Here is a 25,283-nt window from a genome sequence, read left to right as displayed (position 1 = left end):
ATTGGGTAGTAAAGTGAGGCCGGATTGTTGTCGGCTGTATGGATCAAGACATCCGTTACGAGGGTTAGGGGGCGTGGGGTGTCCTAATATAGCACCTCCGTTGCTGCATCCTTCCCGGCGATCGAGCATCTTCTCGGTTAGAGATAGAATGTAGGCGGAGCACGTCAGTGACAATCGAATACGCTGTTCCTTCTCGAACATTTACATTCAATCAGCCAGGTGCTAGCTATGCGCCAGTTTCGTGTCAATCCGCAACATGTTTTTGAACAGGTCAAGCCTGGGCGTCTCGCACTCGATCTGTCTGTGCTGTTTGCCATTTGTGTGAGTATCATGTTAGATGGCTGACTCCTGCGTCTCTAATATGACCAGTACGTCGTACAATGGGCTTTACATACTCTTTACAAATCTCACCGTCATCCTCTGAAGAAGTTCCCTGGTCCAAGGTTAGCGGCTCTGAGCAATGTTCCGTATATTTTATGGTACATGGGCGGCCGACAGCCCCACAAACTTTTGGCTCTGCATCGAAAATACGGTGCTGTCGTTCGAACTGCGCCAAACGAGTTATCATTCAACAGTGCTCAGGCTTGGAAAGATATATATAACTTCCGTCCCGGACACCAGACCTTCATTAAGAGCAGTTTCTACGAAGGCGGCCCCTTTGCTGATCAATGCGGTAGCATCGTGAGCGAGCGCGACCCCATCGCTCATGGGAAGATGAGAAGATACTTATCACATGCCTTCTCAGATGCTTCTTTGAGCGAACAAGAACATTTGATCTCAAAAACAGTCGACATGCTAGTCGATATGACTGGGAAGCAGGGCGTTCATGGTTTCGACATTGGTAAAGCATTCGAAATGATGACTTTTGATATCATCGGGGATCTTGCTTTTGGAGAGTCATTCGGTGGGGTGGAAAGTGGCAATGTCCATCCCTGGATCGCTATTACGCTCGGTGCGCTAACACAAGGTGCACTCGCCGATGCTTTCAGCCGAATGCCAACATTTGCTAGGGTGTTTGTATTACTGTTTCCAGGCAAAATGGCCAAGATCGTTCAAGATACGAAAAAGAACGAAGGGATGGCTTTGGACCTCGTAAGGAAGTAAGTAGCCCAACAACTGTCATATTGCAGTGCGCTGTTGACGTTCGTCACACCATAGACGAATTGCGAAACGTACGACACGTAAGGACTTTATGACACGAATATTGGAGCGGCACAATTCAGTCGAAGTATCCGATGTTCAGCTTGCTGCGCATTCTTCAGACTTCATAGTTGCTGGGAGTGAGACAACAGCAACAGCACTTACATGCATCTTCTACTATGTCCTGAAGAATGCCAGTGTCCGACAGTCACTTCAGCGAGAGATTCGGTCGACCTTCGACAAATACGAAAGTATCACTGCGCAGTCAACATCGAAGTTGCGATATCTTGATGCGGTGATCAGAGAGTCTTTCCGAATCTTCCCCCCTCTGCCATTAGGCCTTCCGCGCGTGGTGCCTCGTGGTGGGGACACCGTTGATGGTCACTTTCTGCCAGAGGGAACAATTGTGTCAGTCAACCCACTTGCCGCGAGCCTGGATCCAAGCAATTTCACAGATCCACTGGAGTATAAACCCGAACGATGGCTAGGGAAGAACGAGATCGATGTCGTGGAAGCCAGCCAGCCATTCTCACTTGGGGCAAGAGCATGTATTGGTCGAAAGTAAGGCAAATCTTGGTTAAGTCCCAGTATTGCCTTTTCTCCGCTAATATGTCAACTTAGTCTTGCTTGGGTCGAACTGCGGACGACGTTGGTAAAATTACATTGGAAATACGACTTTGAACTTCTCAACGAGGAGGTTGATTGGCAGAGGGATGTGCGGATGAGAACGTTGTGGAATAAGCCTAAGTTGATAGTGAGAGCTGTAGCTAGGCCATGAGGTCGGTGTATCAAGTATTAGTTGCTCGGAAAGAGCCAATAACAAACATGAGAGACGGTCATATGGGCTAATCAGTCATGTTGGGAGACAGTCGTCTGTAGAACTATGTTGAGCTTCAGTGGTGGCATATGTCGTTGTTTCCATACCGCTAGTATTGTAGAGCCATCACTACAGTATGTGCAAAAATAGACACCGTCTTCCCGGCCCAGAGGTGGGAACCCCAAAATGGTGCCCGGGCCAAATCTGTGCCATTCCGGAGAAAACATGTGCGGCACTCTCCTTGGAATGGTCTCGGAAGGTCACTTAACGGTTTAGGTCCATCCACGATTGGATCATAAATTAGCGTAGCGCAACCCAGATGAGTGTGTAACCTCTTGCCACGGGTGAGGTTAGACTTCTTCATAAAGTCTTCGTTTCAAACCACTCAACATGACTTCGATCAACATTAGGGAATCCTTGATACCAGAATTAGGTAATAGAGTTGCCCTCATTACAGGTAAGTTACTGTAAAAGACTGGAGAGAGTTATTTGCAAAGTAAATAATCTTGCAGGTGGTGCGTCCGGTATTGGGTATGCAGCTGCGTGCATCATGGCGGCCAAGGGCGCTACAGTCCATGTCCTAGACCTCTCACTACCAGATAGCGAGGAACATAAGAGCCATCTGAACATAATATTCCATGTCGTCGATATTTCAGACTGGGCACAGCTGCGGGACAAGTTTGCTGAAATTGGGCGGATTGACTACGCGTTCGCCAATGCTGGTGTGACCGAGGAGACGAATTATTTCGCAGATACATTCGACGATAAGGGAAATCTCCTGGAGCCTAGCAATCGAATACTCGATGTTAACTTCAAAGGACCAATCAACCTCATCAAGCTTGCTTGGAGCTCTATGAAGGCGCATGGTGTTGCTGGAAGTATCGTCCTGACTACCAGTGCGACTGCGTACGCTCCGGAGCAGTCATTACCGGTCTATGCAGGAGCCAAGCATGGAGTATGTATTGAGCAGGATTGAAATTGATCGGTACCATTTTGCATTTGCTGACGCCCATGCAAGCTCATTGGATTGATTCGAGCTCTTAGATCTATCATCGCCGGAGACAATATCACCATCAATGGTGTTGCTCCCGCCGCGACGATCACAAAGTTACTTCCGCAGGACCTTGCTGCCCCTATCATCGCGATGGGCTTGCCGGTGAGCTCGGCTCACTTTGTTGGTCTTGCTTTAGTCTTTTCGGCGACGGCAAAGCAGGCTAGGAGGGTGGAACCCTACGGAAAGGAGACCGAGAAAGATGCGTTGGCGGAAGAACGATGGAATGGGCGAGTCATCCTCACACTCGGAGATCAGTACACAGAGATGGAAGGGCCGTTGGCTGAGCTGCGTCCGTTCTGGTTTGGTCGGTCGAACCTTGAGCTGACGAGGCTGCAACAGGCGGCTACGGACTTCCGCTAGTTGGTGAACGGGACGAGAGGGGCTTGCTAAGAAGTGTCAGCGTGAATGAAGTAGATGGACGCTTCGAAGCTTGAAATATTGAAGAGGACCAGTGGTCTGTAGTTTCATAGGAGTTACCTAGGATAAATGCCAAAAAGAAATACTATACACGTGATCTGTCCACAGACGGGCTAAGCTAATCGGCTTATTCAGTGCTTATTCATTGATATAGCTGCTTAGCTAAGTAAGTATATCATGGATAGACCTCAGCTAGATTAAATAATTCCTTCCGTCGATCAACTTTATTACGTTCTTGTCCCAGAAACTTCCCACATGTATCGGTATCATATTCTAGTCATCCTTACTACTACTTGATTGTAAACACTCGCCATACACATGTCTCGTCATCTTCTGCTCTGGCGAAAGGTTACTTAATCACAGAACCAGTTGCCTCTCAACCTCGAATTCTTGTGTTTTGGGGGTCCCATGGGCGCACCAGACTTCTTCCGGATACGAAAGCGAATCTTCTCTCCAGGGGGCATAGCCCCCAGCCCATAGAAACGCTTGTCCTCCTTGGGCATCCACCCAGCCTCTCTATTGGGGATAAGTAAGTCATAATAAGCAGAGAAAGCTGCCACACTGCCCATTATTTCCTGTTTTGCAAAGTGCCTTCCTGGGCACATGAAAACACCGCCCCCATAGGGAATCCAAGCGCCGGCCAATCCATCCGTGGAGAACTGTTTTTCTGCCGAGCCATTTCCCGTGGATGTGAGAAACCTTTCTGCCCAAAACTGACTCAGTGGTCTCTGCACTCTCTGCGGCTTATCCACACTCCAGGCCTTCTCGTTATGCGCAGCTACTTGGGTACTGAAAGTGATGGACCGGCCCTTCCGAAACTTCCACCCTCCCAGCTCGTAATCCGCCTTGTCGGGCGTCCTGTTCAAGACCAGCGCAACACGCATGCGCAGAACTTCTGCATAGATTGATTGCAATAGTGGAGAATCAATTATTCCAGTAATATCCAATGCTAGAGGCTTGTTAGCTCCGGCGGTGTCCTGAGTTATGCTATTTTGGACCTCGTAATTGACCATCTTTTCGAGCGCAGGATCGGTGTAAATTGCCAAGAGGAACCATATTGCACTGAAAATAGCATTTGCGTTTGCACTGAACAGGTCAGCTTATCAGTGCCGACCGAGCTGTCCGAATGAGATACTTACGCAATCAGAAGCGCCGTGTCTTCGGCGGCTATGGCATCTTCGCTCATCTCTCCTGTGTTTCGCGCAAATTGCTGGCGGACCTTGAGCCAAGACGAACCCCAGTACTCGTCCCATTCCTTACTTTCTGGTCCATTGTCCTTGTAATCAGAGTGCTCACTGGCATATCGGTGCCATATTTTGATACTTTCGAAAACACGATCGCGTGCGGCATAAGCTCCTGGTGCTAGAAATCGAGGAATGCCTTTCATAAGAGTTGGCGTAGCGTTGACATAGGTCCAAAAATCTTCTTGAAATGAAGGATTTAGTTTAAGGATCCAGGTTCCGAACAAGGCTTTTACAGCTGCACAGAGGACACGAGTCTTCCAAAAATCGAAGAGATCAGGCATATCTATCCAGTCCTCACCAATACTTCGGTCCTGGTAGCATTCTTCACTCAGGAAATCCACGAATCGTTCCGTCATTCTCTTGAGATTATGACCCGTTAGAAATCGATGAGCGGATAAGTGCTGATGGTAGAAGACTCTATGTTTGACATTAGTGCCAGGGATTGGATTTGGTGCAACACCGGAGTTGTCATTGCGATAGATATGTATGGCGTCTTTTGGGGTACCAAACACATTCTCCATTACCAGAGCAATGAGAGGCTTTGGGGTGAGGGTTCTTGCAGATGACTTGAGTAACGTCGCAAAATGCTCAGGCTTAGACACCACGTATCCTTTGATCGGTCCTAGAGTTACCAAAACCGGTGTGGATTCGCCATATCTCTTTCTGCAAGTTGGGATGGTCAGCAGGGAATCGAAGTGTCATATTTCTGCAATGATGGTTCACTCACTTGATCATGTTAGCGAGTCCCCCAACATCGTACAGCAAAGTGAACGCGTTTCCTATGAACGGAATCCAATAGGGCAGCAGTGGAGGATCTTTGATACTTTTTGGGGTTTGTAGAGCGAGCAAAGATAGCACGTTTGTAACAAAGTATGTACTGATTGGTATAAACCCGATGGTGAATAATAGCCATGTGAACCAGGTATCATGAAATGTAAGTGCCTCCCTGGGGCTCGAGGAATTTGGCATAATGGTATCCATGTCTACTCGCACAGAGGCATTTGCAATCATTCATTGATCTATCTACGCGAACTTCACATACATCTAAACTAGGACGATTTCTCGTTTTTTGCATCCGGCAGTGTGATTTCTATTGACCCTATTGGCCATAAACTCCTGCTTGATCAACCGAAGCTCTAGCCGAAGACAACAACGGAGTTCTCGGATGTCCAGAAATGGAGTACCTGTCACGAAAGGTCTGTGCCCACGTGTAGTACTGACGAACAGGTCTACTTCCGGCGGTTCGTCCCTAATCGGAACCACAGTTTACTTCCTACGGAGGTGTTCACGCTTTGTGGACAAATTCTCAGCGCTATGGGCTCTAATACTCAAGTCAGAAATCACTTCCCCTGCATATTGTCACGACGTCTGTCTCTTAAGAACCCTTCGAATATCCCCAGAGACATACTTTGGACAACAATGAGTGTCAATAACAGTGTACTGAGTCGCGTACTCTCCTTAATAAGCCAGGTATTCTGGAGGTATGAAGACCACAGTCTTGCTTACACTTCAGCCGTGGTCCTGGACGAGCCCCCGTCTAACTTTGGCTACCTCTGCCATCCCTTGGTTGAACAGATATCTAAGGAAGTCAATAATTACTTCCTCTTACACTGGCCATTCCCTACCGAAAAGTCCCGTAAGAAGTTTGTTGCAGCAGGATTCTCCCGAGTCACTTGTCTTTACTTTCCACTAGCGTTAGATGACAGAATTCATTTCGCTTGTCGTTTGCTGACTATTTTGTTTCTCACTGACGGTACACTTCATACACTACACAATAGACACCGTAGCTGACTTGCAGTAGATCTACTTGAGTTCATGTCATTTGATGAAGGCTCCGCCTATAACGAAAATCTGATCTCTATAGCTAAAGGAGATAAACTACCTGACAGAACTATCCCAGTTGAGTACATAGTATGATATTCAAACTCTAGAACAAAAGGCTGAGCTTACTTATCGCTGACGTGCACAGTTCTATGACTTATGGGAGAGCATGCGGAACCACGATCATCATATGGCGAACGACATCCTCGAGCCAGTCTTCACTTTTATGAGGGCCCAGGTAGACCGGACTCGCGCAAAACACCTAAGCATGGGCGAGTATTATGTCTACCGAGAGAAGGATGTTGGTAAAGCGTACGTGACCTGCTGAGTACTATCTCATCACCATCTAACGTGTGTCATCAGCCTCCTCGGAGCCCTTATGCGCTTCTCCATGAAACTGCAAGTGACTAAAGAAGACCTCAATAACGCCCGCCCGGCTGATGACCTATGCTCCAAGCATTTATCTATTATGAACGACATTTGGTCCTTTGAGAAGGAGGTACTTGCTTCTAAAACTGCACACGAGGAAGGGGGAATCCTTTGTAACTCCGTGCAAATATTGGCAGAAGAAGCAGACATCAGTACCAACGCAGCGAAGAGGATATTGCTCAGGCTCTGCAGAGAGTGGGAACTACGTTTCATCAGTGTTGTGACACAGATCGGGGGCGATCCCAAGAAGGGCAATCCCGAGCTTAGAGCTTACATGAAGGGACTAGAGTATCAAATGAGTGGTAATGAGCAGTGGAGTAAGACCACTCATAGATATCTTAAGCCTGAATAGGCGGATCTCCGATTTGGTGGAAAGATGCGAGGAGTGGATTGGGGCTGGGTGCTGTTTCGGTGTGGGATCGACGGAGATACAGAGTCAAACGCGTATTCGTTCGTGTGATGAATTAGATTATTCCCAAATATGAATGTACTCGTGATAGAGAATGGCAAGACGATTGCGATGCATTGAGCACAATACCCTGATTGGTTAGCACAACACTATGGATGTGGAGTCGGGCAATCCTTCGATTTCTGCAAGAGGACTTCCGAGTACAAGGACATATTCCTGCCGCATAGATACCACACTCCGCAGCCAGAACCATGAGATATAGTACTAGAGCAACATATTTATTGCACGATCCTCCTCTAGGTATTTTGGAGCTCTTGTGTGACGTTACAAACTATCACTCCACCATGTCCCCATCTACCCGAATAGCCCTTAGTCCAATGGACAATGTTATGCCACGATTCTACGCCAGATTGATCTTTTGCTTTCGAACAAAACCCAATAGCGACCCGTACTACGTATGCGATACACTCCAGAAGGGTTTGGAGAGAACGTGTAAGAGTTTGCCGGTTCTGACCTCGAAGATCTTTGAGAAGAAGCCGAGCGCCACAGACTCAGCCAAAGGGCGCTTGGAGCTTGAAACAAACTTCCATTGGGTGCCGAATATCGTTTTGAACAATATCAGTGATTCGTGGGATTATGATGATCTGATCGACGCCGGTATGCCCCAGGACTCCATGGACGGCAACGTCCTTTTCCCTCCAGCCTTTACCCCTGATCTCGATGCTGGCGCTCCGACTTTTGTGGCACAAGCCAACATCCTAGCAGGAGGGATACTACTGTCGATTGGTATGTTTCATTCGGCCATTGATGGTACGAGCGGGATGTGGGTTATGAAACTCTGGTCTCAACACGTTCGGCAGTTACAAAATCTGCAGGACACTGGACCATCATTTGAGCTTGCTGCAGAAAGCCATCGGACGGATCTTTTGACCAACTACTGGAAGCTTGAGGGCAATGTAGACATAGATCTCGACGAAGAGCATGGGAACAAGTCAACAGAGGATCTTTGGCGGCTCATAGGCCTCAACCCGTTGAATACGGATCAGGCCGAATTCACTCTACCATCAGAAACTGAACACGCCGTCCAAGATGCCCCCGAGATGCGTGCAACAGTCTTCTATTTCTCTCAAAGCTCGTTCATTGCATTGAAGAAAGATGCGAGCGTAGAGTCATCGTGTCCGAGAAGCAGTGCCCGCGGCTCCATCAGCGCCAACGATGCCCTTATGGCGGTCCTGTGGAGAGGAATTATAGCAGCGCGGTACCCGCATCCCCAGAGCCAGCAAGAAGTACATGCTATCCTGGACACCACAATGGATGGCCGCGCAGACTTCTCATCCTCGCTTCCGTGGACGTATCTAGGTACCCTGATATTTATTGTGACAACACGGATGGCTTTGTCAACACTCGTGAACCCGGAAACCCCCCTCTCAACGATTACAATGGCCATACGGAAATCTGCTGATGATATCACGAAGGAGCGGTTACATGCTGCGTATGGACTCGCTACTGCGATATCAGACTACACGAAAGTCACGTTCCCTTTCGCTTCATTCATTCCTCCTGAAATTTGTATCACGTCGTGGATAGCATGGAGCTTATTCGACCTCGACTTTGGTGACATCTTTGCCAACGGTGGCCAACCAGACTTGCTGCGCGTACCTAGAAGAGAGTTCGATGGTGTGTGCAGGCGCTGTGTTGTACTCCCACTACAAAAAGGCGGCGGGTTTGAGGTCTCTATGTCTTTGCCGAAGGAAGAGATGTTACGTTTAGAGAAGGATGCACTTTTTACGAAGTATGCTAAAGTCGTCTGCCATTAGTGTGAGGACCCGGGAGTATGTGCTTATAGATTTGAATAACGTCACCACTATCTTTTAAAGCTTCGAGATTTTGCAGAACATAGTATACTTGGAACCAATCTGTCTGTGTGTATGTAAGTAAAACGTCTGCAACAATCTTTCGATGGCTACCTTGGGGCAAGCCTTTGCTACCACCTCAATTGAAAGCTATACTCCTTCATGGAGCGAGATCGGCCCGAGTTGTTGGCTGGAACTATCACTACATGACCTGTTTGAGAGTAAGCGGAGACTGCCCGATAATCATCCGCCACTCGGACTAACCCTCATCGGAACTTCCGAGTCCTGCAACGCTTTCGGGGAATGTGTGTTTGGGTGTCCTTTAGTCCTGGAATAATGGTCAGTCTAGCTGACCAAACTCATTCTTATCGCTGAGGTCATCACCAGATATCTTCGCAACAGCATCATGTTCTCGTACATCAACATCGTCTTGCTAATTGTCATCGTGCAAGCCATCCGTACTTTGTACTTCTTCTATGAATTCGTGCAGAAGGCAAAAGCGACTGGTCTTCCATACACGTATTCTCCCGTCATCGAACTCCAGACCATATCATTCTTGACTGATCCCATCCTGCGATGGGCGCTGGGCTCTTACCTCATGAGAGGCGATGGTTGGCCACGCTGGGCACGCTTCATGATACGTGAATGGATGTACGAAGACAAAGGGCGAGCACACGCCGAGTATGGCGACGTATTTCTAGTTGTATCTCCTGGTGGGATCATCTGCTACGTAGGGAATGCCCAGGTTGCGATGCAGGTCGCCCAGAAGCGAAAAAGTTTCATCAAACCGGCAGAGAAGATGAGTGTGTTCTCAGATGGCTAGGGTAGTGATGACGACTGATGTTCCATAGAAATGCTAGAGCCTTTCGGTCCGAACGTGGTATCCACAGAAGGTGACATTTGGAGGTTCCATATTCGTATCACGCTACCTCCTTTTGGGGAGGCAGTTAATCGACTGGTCTGGGACGAAACGATGCGTCAGACTCATATGCTGATAACGTCGTGGGCGGAACATGGATCTCGGAGCCTGAAATCGGACATCTACTTGCTCACTGTCAATGTTATGTCCTGTGTTGCCTTCGGGCAGCAGGCAGAATGGACTGATGACGCGAATGCTATACCGGCTGGCCATAGCCTTACACTAGTTAAAGCGATATACGGGGTTGTGATGAACTTACCACTGATTCTCTTAATTCCAAAGCTCATCCTCAGATATGGACCTTGGAAACATGTTTACGAGGCCTACTCGGAGTATGAGAAGTATATGAACGAACTTCTGGAAGAGGAGAAACGCAGAATGAACAATGGACAAAGGGACGACGGGCTAGCGAAGGGAAACCTCCTGACTGCTGTTTTGAAGGAAAATGACTCAAGCGGGAGAGAGAAACAAATTATGAAAGGACCAGGAGGAAGATTGAGCTTAACGGATGAAGAGATCAAAGGAAACGTCTTTATTTTCCTGCTTGCAGGTAAGTCTCGAACTTTCTCGTGCAATCACCTGATTACAACTCACATTCGCAAGGCTACGACACTACAGCAAACACTATCCTATACAGCTCTTTGATCCTCACGCTTCATCCACACATTCAGGACGCTGTCATTGCAGAGAACATCCGTATACACGCCATGGCGCGTACTGCAGGGCGCAAAAGTCTCTGCTTCGACCATGACCTCCCCAAGTTCCGCTACTTACTGGCGTTCATGTACGAGGTGATGCGGGTCTTCCCCATCGTCATACCTATCGGTCGTGTCACACCTCCGACCACATCGGAAGTTCTCAACGGCGCAACACTACCTCCAGGCACAGGGGTTGTGATCAACATCACGGGGATACACTACAACACGACGCATTGGCCATCGCCAGCCGTCATAGATCCTCGTAGGTGGCTTTGCAGTAGCCCAAATGCGTTCGACCCGAATAACCCATCTGCTCAGCATCTCGCAGAGGTGGAGGCAGGTACAAACACCATCCCTAGTCACCAGCGCGGCTCATTCATGACCTTCAACGAAGGCCCAAGGGCATGCCTCGGGAAGCGCTTTGCACAGGTGGAATTCATTGCCTTTTTCTCGTGCCTGTTGGAACAGCATACGTTGCGATTGGCTAAGGACCTTGATGGTGCGGAAGTCGAGAAGATGTTGAGATTGCGAGCAGGAGGTAGCCCAGTCACTTTGACGCCACCAGAAGACGTCAAGGTTTATCTGACTCCGCATGCGCAGTTGAATGGGGCAGAGTAACACGTGCGATGTGCATAATCGAGCAGTCATTAAATCTGTATCCGCGAGTGGATGAAGCGTTGTCGAATGTTTAATTAATTAGTATAATTATCTACGCTAAGGCGGTAAGATAGGTGGCGAGGCGCTAGCTGACAAATCCTCCACTGAAAACCTCGAGACCAAGGCTAGTAATTACCTAATATCAATGCGTCCCATTCCAACGTTCACTCACACAGTTAAGAAGCCCCCAATTCCCTCTCAGTCCACGTCCACAGCTTCTCGGCCGCCTCGTCGTCATTAAAAGGCTTCGCATCCAATCGTTTTGTGGCTTTTCCCACTGGTTCGTACATATGCCCATTCTGCAGCTTGGCCTTGTCCACTCCCACGGCCCAACACATGTTGTATGCGCCTTCGTGCGGCTCGACCATACTACCTATGTTGGTCGCATAGACAAAGAGGCGGTTTGCAAGAGATAGTTGTCCCACCAAGTCGGTTTTGGTAACTCCAGGATGGACTGAGATGCTTGTGATGGACGGATACCGTTTCGCGAGCTCTCGCGCGTACCAGATGTTTGCAAGCTTGCTCTGGCCATACCTGATCCAGAGCCCTAGGACCGCGGCATCTTGTGTTGTTTTGAGGGTGTCATATGCAATACCTTTACGTGCGAATTGGAATCCGAGGGATGTGAGGAAGATGATTCGCACATCTGAGCCTGGCTTCTCCGCTGTACGCTGTAGGAGTGGCAGGAGATGCTTGACGAGCATGGCGTGGCCCATATGATTGACGCCGAATTGCACCTCGTAGCCATCGCTTGAAAGACCAGCCGGAACAGCCATGATACCGCCATTGGCGATCAGAATGTCGAGCTGCGACTCCTGAGCGACGAAGCGCTCTGTGGCTGCTTTTACACTGGACACTTTGCCTTGATCGAGCTCAATGAAGTGGACCGTACTTTTAGAGCCAAGCTCTTCTACCTTTTTAATGACGACAGCAGCTCTTTTTGCATTCCGGCCGCTGATATAAATTCGAGCTGGGTTGTGCACGGCTAATTGGTAGGTAGCCTCAGCTCCTAAACCCGCGGTACCTGAAAGCCTTTGTCAACACCTCCTTGACTATGAGGGCCTTGAATTCTCTCAGTGTTACCTCCGGTAATGAAGATGACCTTGCCGGTTAGGTCGGGGATGTCAGTCTTGGGATTGAAGGCGGTAGCCATGTTGGTATGCTGCGTGCTGCTATCGGAGAGCTTGTCGGACTGCCGTTGAAGGCCAATGCTGGGATGCCGACCTAATGCCACGGATGACATTCGAGGCCCTTTCAGCTGAAGATAAGTCAGTCATGCAGCTACGCCGCCCCTAGCGCCCTCATGCGGGACAAAGAACGGCGGAAGCGAAACTCTCGGGCACATTGGTCCGTCAGCCGTATGTGTTAGTCCTCATTGACCAAATATCATCTGAGTTACTTTTAACGGACTAAAATATGCTCGGCCATCTGTATTGGTTCTAATGAACTGACCGGATTTCCTTTTGAGGCGAAGGATTTTTGGTCATGCAGCTACTCTACATGGCGTCCCGATGCAGTTCAACAAACCATCCGTCAGCCATAATAACGTTTCTATAACATAAGCTTGATCCAAAAGGACTTCTTTCGGCACACCGATGTGGCATCCTCGTTATCACTCGGAGCAGGCATTGAAACCCGCAAATTACCCGGGCTAAATGCTAAAGCTTCTGTCTATCAAATCGTCAAATACTTCCCTTTCCGTCGGACGTCCCGAAACGGAAATTTCACAAACTTCCGTTAGGATTCTCCTGCCACTCAGTCCAGACTTTGCACAGTCTCTGCCATGTGGTGACAGGTTGCCGCGCGGCAAGGTCCTACAAGGACTCGATTCGATTCGACCCGATCCGATCCTACTTCGACCGAATGGCACTTTGTAGAGATTCGACCCTTGTAAGTTATAAGCTAAGATTGACTCACAGGGTGTTTCTTTCTCATCGCCAGCCATGAAGACGTTCCTTTCTCTCTTAGTAGGCGTTATAAGCTTATTTGAATCGTCCGCTGTTGCGATACCTACCGCAGTGTCTACACTTGCAGATCGTTCGTCTGCAGGTCCAGTTGGCAGTGAGATTGCATGCAAGTCATTAGCTAGTCTGCAACCAGACGCGCTCTTCGAGGAAGATTCGCAGATTTACCACAATCAGACAGCGCGTGTGTCATTATCTATCTTATGCTCATGTTCGCACATGCTGACAACGTCTGTTAGTTGTGTGGTCACAGACCTGCCTTGCGGAGCCGAAGTGCGTCTTTTTACCACGCTCAGCCCGCCATCTTGCTGATGGTCTTCGAATCATGCGAGGGGCTCGTGTCCCCTTCACTGTTCGGGCTGGGGGTCACATGCCAGTTCCCGGGGCACAAGAAAGTGACGACAGTATTTTGGTGAGCCTGTCAGCTTTGAACGGCCGCGAGTTGAGTCCCGACAAATCCATCGCTCGCATAGGGCCCGGCCAGGTTTGGTCTGATGTATACAACTGGATCGCCCCGTATGGTCTTGCTGTCAACGGCGGTCGCTATGGCTCTGTGGGCGTTGGTGGTGTGCTCCTAGGCGGTGGCATCGGCTATTTTGCTTCTCGCAAGGGGTGGGCTGCTGATGGTGTTGTAGGATATGAAGTCGTGCTACCAGACAGCCGTGTTGTATACGCGACAAAGACCGCCTATCCCGACCTTTTCTGGGCTCTCAAGGGTGGTTCCAACAATTTTGGTATTGTAACTCGTTTCGATGTACAGACATTCACCGCAGGCCCTGCATGGGCTGGTGCAGCTATCTGGAAGCGCGAATCCCTTCCTGCGTTCTTTCAGGCTGCCGTTTCATATATGGCACCAGGAGGCGGCGTAGAAGACGCCGATGCAGCCATCAGTATGATCATCGCCGCAACCCCATCCGATGAAGTTGTCGAGTCTATATTCCTGGGTTTCCGTTCCGGCAGAGATGTTTCTCCCAAATCCTTTGAGAACTTCACCGCCATCAACGCACCAAGCCTAGTCCACGATTTTGGCCCAAGAGATAGCTGGACGTTTCTGGCCAATGCCCTTAACACTCCTGAGTTCGCATCCCGCAACCTACGACAGCTGTTTTACTCGGTCTCCTTTAAGGCTGATGCGCGGACCTTCGCCCTCGTTAACGAGACCGTCATCACAGCCTCACTGACTGGGCTAAAGGATGTAACCAATTGCGCTATCACGCTCACATATCAGCCAGTCTCAAAGGCCTGGCTTGAGGCATCTCGCGCTGCGGGTGGCAATCCAATTGACCTGGATCCTGGCAAGGGAACATTCATCGCCGGACTCATTTCTACATCGTGGACGAACCCGGCCGATGACGCGAAGGTCTTGGAATTTTCTCGTAAGGCTGGGAAATCTATCCTCGCGCAGACCAAAAAGCTGGGCCTGGACTATCCGTACATTTATCTGAACGACGCCTCGCCGGGCCAGGATCCCTATCCAACGTATGGAAAGGATGGGTCAAGTTTGAAGCGCTTGAAGGACATTCAAAGAAAGTACGACCCAGATGGTACCTTGAATAGGCTACTTGGTAAGCCATTCCCGTTGAGATAGCTGCCTCTGAGACTAGCATGGAGGGTGATTAGTCATGTATCCGCGGCCCCAAACACGAGCTGTGTGCTGGTGTGATAGTTCGACGTATGAGCAGACCTATACACGTTCAACGTTGAGCTAGCCTGCCCAAATCTTACCCTGTACTATTTCCGAGGCGATGTGTCATTTGCATATGCATCGTCAAGCCACGCTTGTAGAATCAAAGCACGACTGTCTGTACAAGTCACTTGCAGACGACAATATGATCGTAGTGAATCGGACTACTTATACTTCGAAGCCCTAGCGTCTAATCATGTACCATCCATGGAGTATCATCTTGCTCCTTTGGTTAAGAGAACCTAAAAGACAAAAAGTCTTAGAGGTCCCCTAAAGGAACGCAAGTCCGGTGTCTCAGTCCAAGTCGCCTCCTCCAGCTACATGTAAGAGTGACCGAACCCTATCACGAAGCTTCTTCAGCATATCTGAATGTACATCCTGCACTTCTCCAGTCGATAGAGACTTCATACGCCCAAGTAGCGACCCCATTCTCTGCAATTGAAGCCTGATGATGGTCCTTATGACCGCTGCCCACTCATTCATCGACGAGATCTGAAAAGACCCCACAGACAGAGGACTAACTGGACCTGAGACTAGTGTATTAGACGAAGAAGCCGACTCTGGTATGGAAGGTGCCGATGCACCTGAGTTTTGTAGCAGCGAGTCCAGCGAAGCAGTGGCACTTTGATCAGCATCGAGGTGAAGGTGGTAGGTATCAACAATGTTAGCACACATGTCCACAATGCGCTCACAGACCGTGATTAACAGCATGGTGTTTTCAGAGCGTGTGTCACATAAAGTGCAGCAGAGGACTGCATCACAGCGGGCTAAAGCTGCTTTATGGATGGCAAGTTGGACATCGAGCGATTGGGTTTGTGGTGTGGATATGCCAGAGGTCATAAGCATAAGTCGTTCTAGGAGTGCAGCCAGGTTCTGCAGACAAGAGCAGGGGCAGGTAGCGACCTTGATGTTTGTAGTGGTGTTCCGCCGATGGTGTGACGGACGTGGACGCGGGCTCCCAGTGAAAGTAAAAGGGTCAGGGCCCAGGGATAAGTGTGCCGGAGCTGGCTCCGGAGCTAGTGCTAGCGCCGGTGGTTGGCGCTCGGTACGGGAGCGGGGCGGGCTAGTAGAATCACTGGGGGTTGGTAAAGGAAACCCTAGGCCTGTAATCGGAAGAATATCAGCAAAAGGAATGTCATGTTGTAAATTGCGATCGAAAGCATATTGAACTTACTGTCAAGATCTTGTTCGGTTGACAATAGGAGGTCTTGGTCTTGATCGAACACATGGAAGCCATTAACATTGCTGTTGCTGTTGCTGCTGTTGCTGTTGCTAATACTGTTGCTGTTGCAATTGGCATTACCATTGTCGTTGTCATCGTTGTCCTCATTATTATTGTCATCAGACAGCTCGAATTCCAGGCCCCCGCCCCCCAAGCTGTAGTCTGGCTGCATCGCTACTTCAAATATATCGAGACTTCCACTGGGAAGGATTGCTTCTTGTAGAAAGTGCAAGGAATCAAGACTCGGAGCTGGAGACATTGACATCCCAGATGCGAGGGTACTTGATTCGCCATTGAGCTGTTCTGACTCTGAAGGATCACCGACTGGACTAGAGCTGCTCCGACTCTGGTATCTGCTATCGGCTTTCTCTACTGTTTTCTCACGTCCACCATGACTTTCACCCTCTGCTCGATGCGGATTTGTAGTTGCTCTTGACGAAGCTCGACGTGGGACATAGATGCAAGTAGTTCCGTTCGCCTTGCATCTGTCGCAGCCAGTCCTCTGCGCTGTGCAGCGTAACTAAAAAGCGCAGGAGCCTGGTCAGCAAGTATTGAGAGATCAAGTAGGGGAATAATGGAGGGTTTGCGCAAAAATTTCTGGATATACAAAAGCTAACCTTCTTATCCTTGCATGCCTTACAAGCAGAATTTAGTTTGCCACGATTCCATGTCTTTGCTTTGACGCTAGAATCTTGGATGCCTATTAGCTTGTTGTCTGTCGGATCATATCTCCATGTACCGAACATGGTGAGGTAGAGGATCAAGCTAAGGGTGTGGAGTCAACCGTCTAGTATAGTAAGTTGTTCTATCGAAATCCACATGCTGCTTTGCCAAGATAGGAAACGAGTAGGTACGCCACCACGTCTTCTCTATAAGAGAATTGAAGAGACCGCCAGATTTGGGCTAAGAGGGTTATTATAAAGTGTACGATACAGCGTGTATGGATGTGAAGCCTAATAATCGCCTAGATTCCACACAACTTGGACATAAATTCGGTACGGTAGCCCTCAAGATTTGCTGACTGTTGGGTATCTATTACTCCGTGGCAAAAAGTCGTCAGCCGCAATATGCATAGAAGCCTGCGATACGTATGGTGCAGCTCAGCCCAAGGCTCGCCCCAGCCTGGCATATCACAATTCGATAGTAGTCACAACACAACAGAGACGACAGCGATAGTCACTAGGCCCATAAGTCACCGCGCAGCAGTGAATACGTGGAATGTTGGACAGTAGACGCCACTTGACAAGGCTAGTACAGTCAGTGGTTATCCATGGCGTTGGCTTGAGGTAAATACTCTGGCTATCGTAGGTGCCGATCCCGTTCCCGACCGGTAAGCCGTCTTCATCGTGTTTTGGCGTCGTGAATACCCTATGGAAGTGGCTAGATTATCTATGCTTGCGGATGCGCCCTCGCTTAAATGTCTATTCTTCCAGCTAGTCCCCTCAATCAAGTGTCTCTTGAACTAGTCATGCATGCAGCCTCGTTCATCACACGCTGGCTTTGAGCGAAAGCAGACATCCGAATAATATGGCGAGACATGTTCATGCCAATCGCCTGAAGGGGAAGATTCATTCATTGAATCCGAAGATGGAGCTGGTGAGTGCTCAAGTTAGAGGTATATGCTGCTACATGGCCATCCTTTCTTGCAAGGTGGATCAACATTATCGCTAGATTAGGCTAACTTACCATACTGTCCATCTTCAAAATGTTACCTCGATGGCGTGAAGTTCAAGACTCTCTAAGTATACCGCTGACTGATCTTACATCGCTGCAAACCCTTCTCAGAATCCACTTTCAGCCATATATTATGCATATGATCATTTCTACAGTAAGCCCATACCATGAGCCTCGCCGAATTTCGACTGCCTGACACTGAAAACAGCTTATCATCTACACTGTCACCCATGCTGTGTACAATCTGTACTTCCATCCACTGTCTCACATACCCGGACCATTTCTTGGCCGAGCCTCTCTGGTAAGCTATATACCCATTCGCCAATAGTCATACCAAGCATACCGACAAATGCTGCGGCCAACACAAACACCATAGTTATGGAGAATATACCACACGACCCGAGGCCGGTCACATCGAGGCATACAACGAATGCACCAGAAGCATGGTATCTACTCACACTGATCTACACTTAGTCTAGATACCGTACTGACAGCTACCATAGGGGCAGTGTTCCGAGTATCCCCAAATGAATTGTCTTTTGCGTCTGCCGGATCGTGGAAGTCTATATATGGCTTCCCAGCCATTGGAAAGCCCCAACTGATAAAGGGTGAATTCTACGACATATACGGCGCTGGCTTCAAAACTGGCTGCATAGGCAGTGAACGTGATCCAAAGGTCCACGCCCAGAAGAAGAAGAACCTGACACCGGCTTTTTCGCTTAAGGCTTTAAATGCACAAGAGCCAATTATTCAGAGATGCATTGATGAGTTTGTAGCAAAGATCGGTCCACTGAGTTTGACCAATGGGCTGAACGTCACGAAGTGGTATGAGATGGTATCTTTCGACATTCTAGGAGAAATGGCCTTTGGAGAAAGCTTTGGATGTGTGAGAGAGGGTAAGAAAGAAGATCCTTCTGGCTTCAAGTTTACTGACGAGCTTGTGCAACAGAGAAGCACCATTTTTGGATCGACCTCATCTTGGAGCACCTCCTTGAGATCACGCTCGTTGATAATCTACGTCGTATTAAGCTCTTAGAGATCCTTGGAAGATATCTCCTACCACGACTCACAGTAAAAATTCGCAAAAAACACTCTGGACACAGTCGAGCTAAAGTTCAGCGGTAGGTTCTCCATCCAATACTCTCTTCCACACTCCCGAGAATTGACTCTGAACCAGTCGTCTTGAAGGTGCAGACAATCGCCAAGACTTTCTCACTAACATCACCGACAAGGTCCGCAGCGGCGAGGTATCTCTCGAGGAGATGACCGCTCACGCCTCCACACTCATGTACGTCTCCATACATACCCGGGAAACTCCACAGTTAATAGATAGTCTAGCATCGCTGGTGGCGAAACTGTTTCTACATGCATGGCAGCAACAACATATTACCTTCTCAAAACCCCAAGAGCTCTGCAAAAGCTGCAGCATGAGGTTCGCACCGCATACACCTCTTATCAAGCCATCGACTCCAGCTCGGCTCTAAAGTTACCATATCTTCAAGCTTGCATTAATGAAGGTTTACGCATTCATCCGCCCGGCAGCCAGGGATTTCCTCGTATAAGTGCTGGACAGGAGATCGACGGGATTTACGTTCCCGCAGGAGTCAGCATATAATCACACTTCAATCGAACCAAGATCATACAACTGACTTGATAGCATAGACTGAAGTATATACCTCCGCCTGGACTGTCACGCATGACGCAGCATACTTTCATGAGCCTGAAAAGTTCAAGCCAGAACGTTGGACGGATCCAGACTGTGCCGATATAAAGGAGGCAAGCCAGCCGTTTTCGCTGGGACTGCGTGCGTGTGTGGGTCGCAAGTGAGTCACTATTCGGACGTCTTGCTTGGGATACTGAATGGATATGACGTGCTGATCACGTCTGCAGCTTTGCATATGTCCAGATGTCGCTCCTGATGGCCAAAATCATGTTTAGATATGACTTGGAGCTCATCAACAAGGAGCTCGATTGGGAGAGAGCCAGTCATTGCCATATAATGTGGTGGAAGGCACCGATAGTCGTGCGCTTCACAGAGAGGAGTCAGGCATAAGGCTGTGCACCACCTGAGCTGGAATACTGCGACTCTGGGCTCTGACTCATACATGATCGCACAGAGCCCCAAACTCTTTGGCTTGTTTCACCTCTCGAACAACTGTCGTACGCTGTGTAGTATTGAAGGTCTGGGAAAAAGACGAAGGCTAGCTCTAGATGGCTCATTTGGATGCTATGCAATAGCAGGTTGGCTTGTTATGGTTTTGTTGGCAGCCATTGACAGATAGTACCAGAGTTGCAATCGGATCGATGTTGAGTAGCATCTGATTGGCTATCATGGCTTGTACGTTGTAGGAACAGACGAGATTAGGCTAGCCGAAGTAATGCTCGTATTACGATCTGAGTAGAGTTACAACAAGAGATCGCGAAAATATTTGCTGCCGTCGGCGTTGTTGTGCTGCACCGCGGCACGTAAACAATGGTCCACACAGACGTTTGATCAGTAAAGGAAAATCTTCCGAATCCATTAAGCTTTGATGGCCTGATCTTGTGAACCTCCTCTAACGCTCTACTGTCATGCCACGATACGTGTACTATTTATAGTATGATAGCTGAGCCTAAACACAACAACCTGCTTGATGCGTGCATGAGATTTGAATGCGGGTGTATAATAATAATAATAATATTAGTGTTTAACTAGGAAGAACTATATATATAGCCATATATATGCTCCACAGGCTCAGGCCTCCTCTAGTATTGGCTACTATGTATATAAGAAAACCTCCTGTGATTAGCTCCCTAACTAGACCCTATTACTAACCTAACCTAGCCTAGTCTAAGTCCTCGAATCCCATTAGGTGATAAACTTACTTCTTATCCTTATATTAGGCTTTTATTATTATATTAGTACCGGCTCTTAATAACGCCCTAACTAACTATAGTAGGTATTACCTTTCTTATGATTAGGTAGGTCGCTAGGCTAGGCCTAGTCTTTTATTCCTATGTTACCGTGTTTTTTTCCTATCCATGGGAATATAGCTTTGCGCCGGGTAGTAGTTATTAATTAAGATGACTAATGCCGGAGGGGGTGTATATCTAATAGGTCTATGCCTTAGCACTAACCCTAGCTAGGCCGAATTCGGAAATTATTCTTCGGGGCTATATAATCGTCTATGGGTAGGCGGGATACTTAATTAGGTATTACCGTCTATTTCGTGGTTACCGAGCCGGAGTAAGCGCGAGCTAAGCCGGATTAGGGTGGATAAGGCCCCGGTATATAGTGAAAATTCTATGATTCGAGCTAAGCTAGTTATGGGTCTAGCCGCTCTAGGCGTCGCTCTACCACTTAAGGTGGCTTAGCAGGTGGCTATATTAGGTAATTCTCATTATGTGATGACGGTATAGTCATTTTCATATTACCTAATGGTCGCTTAGGACTAAGTAGTCATGTGACGGTAACCTTCACGTCACGTGCTCGCTTAGCCCCGCACACTTTTTAATAGAGCGTGCGAAAACTGGTGTGTGAAAAGGTGGCCGTTGTAGGATTCGAACCCACGACGTTGGATGACAAACGCTTCCAGTAACGTAGCACACTACCACTACGCCACCTGGCCGAATGCGGGTGTATAGAGTTTGGTGGCTGTCCAATTAATTGTCAGGTTCCGACCTCAGAGCTGGAAGAACTTATGCCGTAGTCCCTGAAGCAGACTACGCAAAGAGGACAGCGGTCGAGGTGCATGGACAGAGACCTCGATTCAAGCCTCAGCGCTCAAAGCTGCATATCGAAGATCATACGTAGCTCACAGACTGTTGTATCATGACCCTTGCAAGGACTTTGTGCTTGTTCGGTCGGCGTTTGCGTTGATATTGGAACTTCCGAAGGGGCATCAGATACTACGGAAGGATGCAGCCAACTCATCTCGGTTCTGCCATTTCTATTCGTCGAGGATGGTTATGCATAAAGGAAGGGCGGTAGAAAGCATTAATGCCGCATTAGCGTCTGATAATGCACTCTTTTGCCTGGTTATTACCAGTTCGGCAACTTCCGCACGGCAGCAAGCGTCGATCGATTTGAGCCAAGGCAGCAGTAAGATCATTCTCCAATGCAAAGGTTGGTAATCTCGACGATGGAATACGGTATGGAACAAACGAGGATTGGGTCCCACGTTTGATAGCGGGTCCCAAAGCTGAGTGTCAGATTACGAGCCCCATATCTTGATTGGTAGTCGTTGTCAAGCCACTATTACTCAGGTACTTCCGTAAGTGTTGAGCTACAGCCTGCTGATCGACTCGGTGCTCGTATGAGGCAGGCAGAGTATAATACGAGTATGCAAACTTCGTGGCTACATCACACTGCCGCCATAGTTCCATATGTTGTCCCATCGTCGAGCGTCCAGGCCAACGGGCCCATTAAGCTTTCCAATCCTTGGTGAGCCTGTACCCGATTCCGGTAAGCAGATCCATTGTCTAACACACCCAGGTACATCATCCATACTATGACTGACACACAACAGCGCCTGGTTTGCATTGATCCCGTTCACGACAGGCTTATCGGCCATGTAAGCATCATCGTGTAAAGTCTTAGTTTCGCCCCAGCTCAGGAACAGAAGACATTTAGTGCGGACCGTATCATCCATTCCACTAAAAGCTTCGTCAAGGATAATTATGTCTGGCTGACGCACCAAAGCCCGCAAGAAGAGAAGGACTCGCTGCGACGAGAACGAGAGATCTGCAAAGTTTGCTGCTACTGACCAGTGCAGATCATGACTTGCCCTCGGTTTGTACCCGGGATTAAGCTCCTCAGAAAACCACGCCAGGCATGCATTCACCCTTGCCACAGCGAACGGATCTAGTCTAGGTTTTGTGAGAGGAGTATCCCCGAAGGCGCTCTCAAGAGTACCACGTATAGTGAGGTGTCGAGGAAAGAGAGCATGTACTTCTGGCGACGCGTGGCCTATTCGTGATTGAATGTCGAAAATGGAAATCCCAGGTCGACCTGGAGAAGGTAGGCGAGCGCGCCCAAAGAGCTTGACTGGGGCAGAGTACGTTTGAGGATGATCAGACGTGATCAATGACAAGAGCGTTGTCTTCCCAGAACCTGCAATGTTTCAGCACAAATATCAAAGACCTTGCTCGTGCACTTGATATACCATTGGCACCAAAAATCCCCCATCGTTCCCCTCTTCGCACATTCCACCATAAACCTTTCTGCTCCCGACTGTCAACTATCTGAGACCAGTCTCCAAGCACAGAGTTATCGCCATATTTCACGTTCACACCTTTCATCTCCACAAGGACCTCGCTAGTTGCATGGTCAACTGGGTCGGTATGATGGTATCCGTCCACACTTATGCTGCGCTGGACGCGCGCATTATTTCGAATGAAGTCACCCTTACGTACAAGATGGCGCCCTACTTCTAGAGTCTCGAGCTTATCGGCACTGAGGGAAGAATAAGAGTCCATGGCTTCAACAGCCTCATATTCTTGCCGGAGTACATCCATCACATCCTCTCGAGGGCCTAGGCACATAACTTTGCTGTTCCTGTTAGCATATATAATATGCGTTATCCATGCGGGAATGACATCTTGCGGGCGCAAAGCTATGAAGATTCGTGGCTGCAATGTGTTTGACAGGCGCTCAAGTAGTGAGGAGATTTGCTCTGTTACGAAAGGGTCTAGACCTATGAAAGGCGCATCCAGGAGAAGTAATTCTGGCTTGGTGAGCAGTGCTTTACCAATTCTCGCCCGTCTCGATTGACCATTACTGAGCATGTTGACGGGCTTTTTGAGCAACTTCATAAGGTCTAGGTCGGTCGCTACCGCGATGGAGACCTCTTCGGCTAGTGTGTTTGGTTGCATGCAGTCCGCACTGGGATTGAGTTGAGTATCGCCGGTGAGATACTGCTGAAGAGTGAAATCAGTTTCCTCGACACGACTTTCGTACCGCGCACTCAAATAAGCGCCACCAAAAGACTTCTTATCATTATCGAAGCCCACGTAAGTAATAGACCTCTCGGGAGATCGAATGTTCTGTGTATGGGTTGCAGAGGCCCTTGTGGTGAGATAGGGATAAGTCCGTGCTGTCGGAGGTTGACATATCATTTGCCCATGGAGAATTTTTAAGAAAGAAGTTCGCACTGTGGAGGAAGGGCTCAGTATAGCCCAGTGCTGGTTTGGCGTTGTGAAGGAGGGGATGGAAATGCTCAAGTTCTCAAACAGTGGCCTTGGAGCCGAAGTGATGCACCCTGACGGCTTCGTCTGAGGGTGCAGCTGGTAAAATGTGCCATTAGAGATCTTTATAAGAGGATGATTTCGGATGTCGGAGCTCGTTGTTCGTCTGAATACACGTTGAGTGATGTAGCGCGAATCACGAGACAATTTGCGCATAATGAGCCTCCCATACAGCGTTGGATACCCTTTCTCTAGAAGATTGGAAGAAAGTGTAGATGTTGAAGCCGGGTCTCGAATTCTTCTTTACGACATGAGGACAGCCTGACTTAACAGTATCCAGTGAGAAAGACCCCGTACTGTCGTGCCCCAGGAAGTAGCTGATATAGAGAGCATCTATAAGATATGGTGTGAGCGGAAGTCGATGACAGAGATGTAATAGATGCATTGAATGTGCAAATTCCCAACTCAAACCCGGCCTCCGATAGGACGATCCGATCCAATGGACCGGCAACCGGCTGTCTGGGATTGCTCCGTTTGAGGCTTGTACTCTAACCGTTTCTGGATTAGTCTGGCTGTGGCTCGGGTCTGGTCGGCGTAACAGCCAGCTGTAATCATGTAATGGCTTGCCGGGACAGATTCCTTCATACAAAGCACACTGCGATATGACAGAGTGAATACATCTGAGTGTGATTCTTGACTTCAGTTCCCACTGACCTACAACTACTTCACCTTCCCCCGAATCGCACTAGCACTAGAAATCCTCGTCTAGTCACTGTTCGTCTCGCGTTCAAGGAGAATGATTTCAAGGTCTCAGCCTAATAGACCTAAGGTACAGAAGCCCTTCACTTTGACTCTTCATCATTGTGATCGCTGATGTTGAACGGTGCAGCCTCCGCAACCTGCACCTGTGTCGCTCTCTCGAGACTCCATACAGCAGAGGCCGCGGTCTCAGATAGAAGCGATGCCACCTGCGCAACACTCGAAGCCGCATACTTTGTTCATGCCTTATGACAGCGCTACGCGCCACCCGGTATTCTTTACCCAGCAACTGCGAAAAGCCCAATTCCCGCAGGCCATGTATGCAAGCCCGAAAGCAAACCCGGTCGCATACGGATA

General features: G+C 48.7%; 11 protein-coding genes and 1 pseudogene across 12 annotated transcripts; 7 read left to right on the top strand and 5 right to left on the bottom strand.

The window, feature by feature from the left end:
* Nucleotides 1–228: 228 nt before the first annotated feature.
* On the top strand, nucleotides 229–2,414 carry EJ05DRAFT_523488 (benzoate 4-monooxygenase cytochrome P450; the record flags this gene model as incomplete). Its single annotated transcript, XM_033748804.1, has 4 exons — nucleotides 229–321; nucleotides 370–1,100; nucleotides 1,159–1,701; nucleotides 1,762–2,414. 4 exons carry the CDS (start codon nucleotides 229–231, stop codon nucleotides 1,916–1,918), a joined length of 1,524 nt encoding a protein of 507 aa, XP_033595529.1. The 3' UTR covers nucleotides 1,919–2,414.
* On the top strand, nucleotides 2,348–3,484 carry EJ05DRAFT_523478 (short chain dehydrogenase reductase; the record flags this gene model as incomplete). Its single annotated transcript, XM_033748803.1, has 3 exons — nucleotides 2,348–2,414; nucleotides 2,470–2,912; nucleotides 2,976–3,484. 3 exons carry the CDS (start codon nucleotides 2,348–2,350, stop codon nucleotides 3,369–3,371), a joined length of 906 nt encoding a protein of 301 aa, XP_033595528.1. The 3' UTR covers nucleotides 3,372–3,484.
* A 166-nt stretch (nucleotides 3,485–3,650) lies between these two features.
* Nucleotides 3,651–5,661, bottom strand: EJ05DRAFT_480788 (cytochrome P450). The gene is made up of 2 exons (XM_033744937.1): nucleotides 4,576–5,661; nucleotides 3,651–4,522 (listed from the first exon to the last, which is right to left on the bottom strand). Exons 1-2 carry the CDS (start codon nucleotides 5,191–5,193, stop codon nucleotides 3,782–3,784), a joined length of 1,359 nt encoding a protein of 452 aa, XP_033595527.1. The 5' UTR covers nucleotides 5,194–5,661; the 3' UTR covers nucleotides 3,651–3,781.
* A 430-nt stretch (nucleotides 5,662–6,091) lies between these two features.
* EJ05DRAFT_445678 (Aristolochene synthase in complex with 12,13 Difluorofarnesyl diphosphate) lies at nucleotides 6,092–7,274 on the top strand (the record flags this gene model as incomplete). The annotated part of the gene is made up of 4 exons (XM_033742190.1): nucleotides 6,092–6,425; nucleotides 6,471–6,583; nucleotides 6,642–6,805; nucleotides 6,857–7,274. 4 exons carry the CDS (start codon nucleotides 6,092–6,094, stop codon nucleotides 7,272–7,274), a joined length of 1,029 nt encoding a protein of 342 aa, XP_033595526.1.
* A 260-nt stretch (nucleotides 7,275–7,534) lies between these two features.
* On the top strand, nucleotides 7,535–9,593 carry EJ05DRAFT_231534 (uncharacterized protein). The gene has a single exon (XM_033739978.1). The coding sequence runs from the start codon at nucleotides 7,583–7,585 to the stop codon at nucleotides 9,146–9,148; it is 1,566 nt and encodes a 521-aa protein (XP_033595525.1). The 5' UTR covers nucleotides 7,535–7,582; the 3' UTR covers nucleotides 9,149–9,593.
* On the top strand, nucleotides 9,591–11,419 carry EJ05DRAFT_445647 (cytochrome P450; the record flags this gene model as incomplete). Its single annotated transcript, XM_033742189.1, has 3 exons — nucleotides 9,591–9,987; nucleotides 10,036–10,653; nucleotides 10,707–11,419. 3 exons carry the CDS (start codon nucleotides 9,591–9,593, stop codon nucleotides 11,417–11,419), a joined length of 1,728 nt encoding a protein of 575 aa, XP_033595524.1.
* Nucleotides 11,420–11,510: 91 nt separating this feature from the next.
* EJ05DRAFT_480783 (dehydrogenase with different specificitie) lies at nucleotides 11,511–12,699 on the bottom strand. The gene is made up of 2 exons (XM_033744936.1): nucleotides 12,542–12,699; nucleotides 11,511–12,482 (listed from the first exon to the last, which is right to left on the bottom strand). Exons 1-2 carry the CDS (start codon nucleotides 12,609–12,611, stop codon nucleotides 11,635–11,637), a joined length of 918 nt encoding a protein of 305 aa, XP_033595523.1. The 5' UTR covers nucleotides 12,612–12,699; the 3' UTR covers nucleotides 11,511–11,634.
* Nucleotides 12,700–13,051: 352 nt separating this feature from the next.
* On the top strand, nucleotides 13,052–15,205 carry EJ05DRAFT_231539 (FAD-binding domain-containing protein). The gene is made up of 2 exons (XM_033739979.1): nucleotides 13,052–13,606; nucleotides 13,662–15,205. Exons 1-2 carry the CDS (start codon nucleotides 13,402–13,404, stop codon nucleotides 15,008–15,010), a joined length of 1,554 nt encoding a protein of 517 aa, XP_033595522.1. The 5' UTR covers nucleotides 13,052–13,401; the 3' UTR covers nucleotides 15,011–15,205.
* Nucleotides 15,206–17,074, bottom strand: EJ05DRAFT_523464 (uncharacterized protein; the record flags this gene model as incomplete). Its single annotated transcript, XM_033748802.1, has 3 exons — nucleotides 15,206–16,209; nucleotides 16,281–16,848; nucleotides 16,946–17,074. The coding sequence occupies 3 exons, from the start codon at nucleotides 17,072–17,074 to the stop codon at nucleotides 15,401–15,403; spliced, it is 1,506 nt and encodes a 501-aa protein (XP_033595521.1). The 3' UTR covers nucleotides 15,206–15,400.
* Nucleotides 17,075–17,855: 781 nt separating this feature from the next.
* Nucleotides 17,856–20,440, top strand: EJ05DRAFT_542259 (putative cytochrome P450; the record flags this gene model as incomplete). Its single annotated transcript, XM_033749714.1, has 9 exons — nucleotides 17,856–17,924; nucleotides 18,211–18,303; nucleotides 18,379–18,448; nucleotides 18,506–18,898; nucleotides 18,952–19,123; nucleotides 19,180–19,290; nucleotides 19,341–19,605; nucleotides 19,665–19,825; nucleotides 19,893–20,440. 9 exons carry the CDS (start codon nucleotides 17,856–17,858, stop codon nucleotides 20,053–20,055), a joined length of 1,497 nt encoding a protein of 498 aa, XP_033595520.1. The 3' UTR covers nucleotides 20,056–20,440.
* A 1,087-nt stretch (nucleotides 20,441–21,527) lies between these two features.
* On the bottom strand, nucleotides 21,528–21,610 carry EJ05DRAFT_t79 (annotated as a pseudogene). The gene has a single exon. The product of its transcript is annotated as a tRNA-OTHER (tRNA).
* Nucleotides 21,611–22,339: 729 nt separating this feature from the next.
* EJ05DRAFT_445716 (ABC transporter-like protein) lies at nucleotides 22,340–24,383 on the bottom strand (the record flags this gene model as incomplete). The annotated part of the gene is made up of 2 exons (XM_033742192.1): nucleotides 22,340–23,094; nucleotides 23,147–24,383. The coding sequence occupies 2 exons, from the start codon at nucleotides 24,381–24,383 to the stop codon at nucleotides 22,340–22,342; spliced, it is 1,992 nt and encodes a 663-aa protein (XP_033595519.1).
* Nucleotides 24,384–25,283: the final 900 nt, after the last annotated feature.

Source organism: Pseudovirgaria hyperparasitica, assembly GCF_010093815.1.
Source record: "Pseudovirgaria hyperparasitica strain CBS 121739 unplaced genomic scaffold EJ05scaffold_24, whole genome shotgun sequence".
Taxonomy (NCBI): domain Eukaryota; kingdom Fungi; phylum Ascomycota; class Dothideomycetes; order Acrospermales; family Acrospermaceae; genus Pseudovirgaria; species Pseudovirgaria hyperparasitica.
This window is presented reverse-complemented; position numbering and strand designations above follow the sequence as displayed.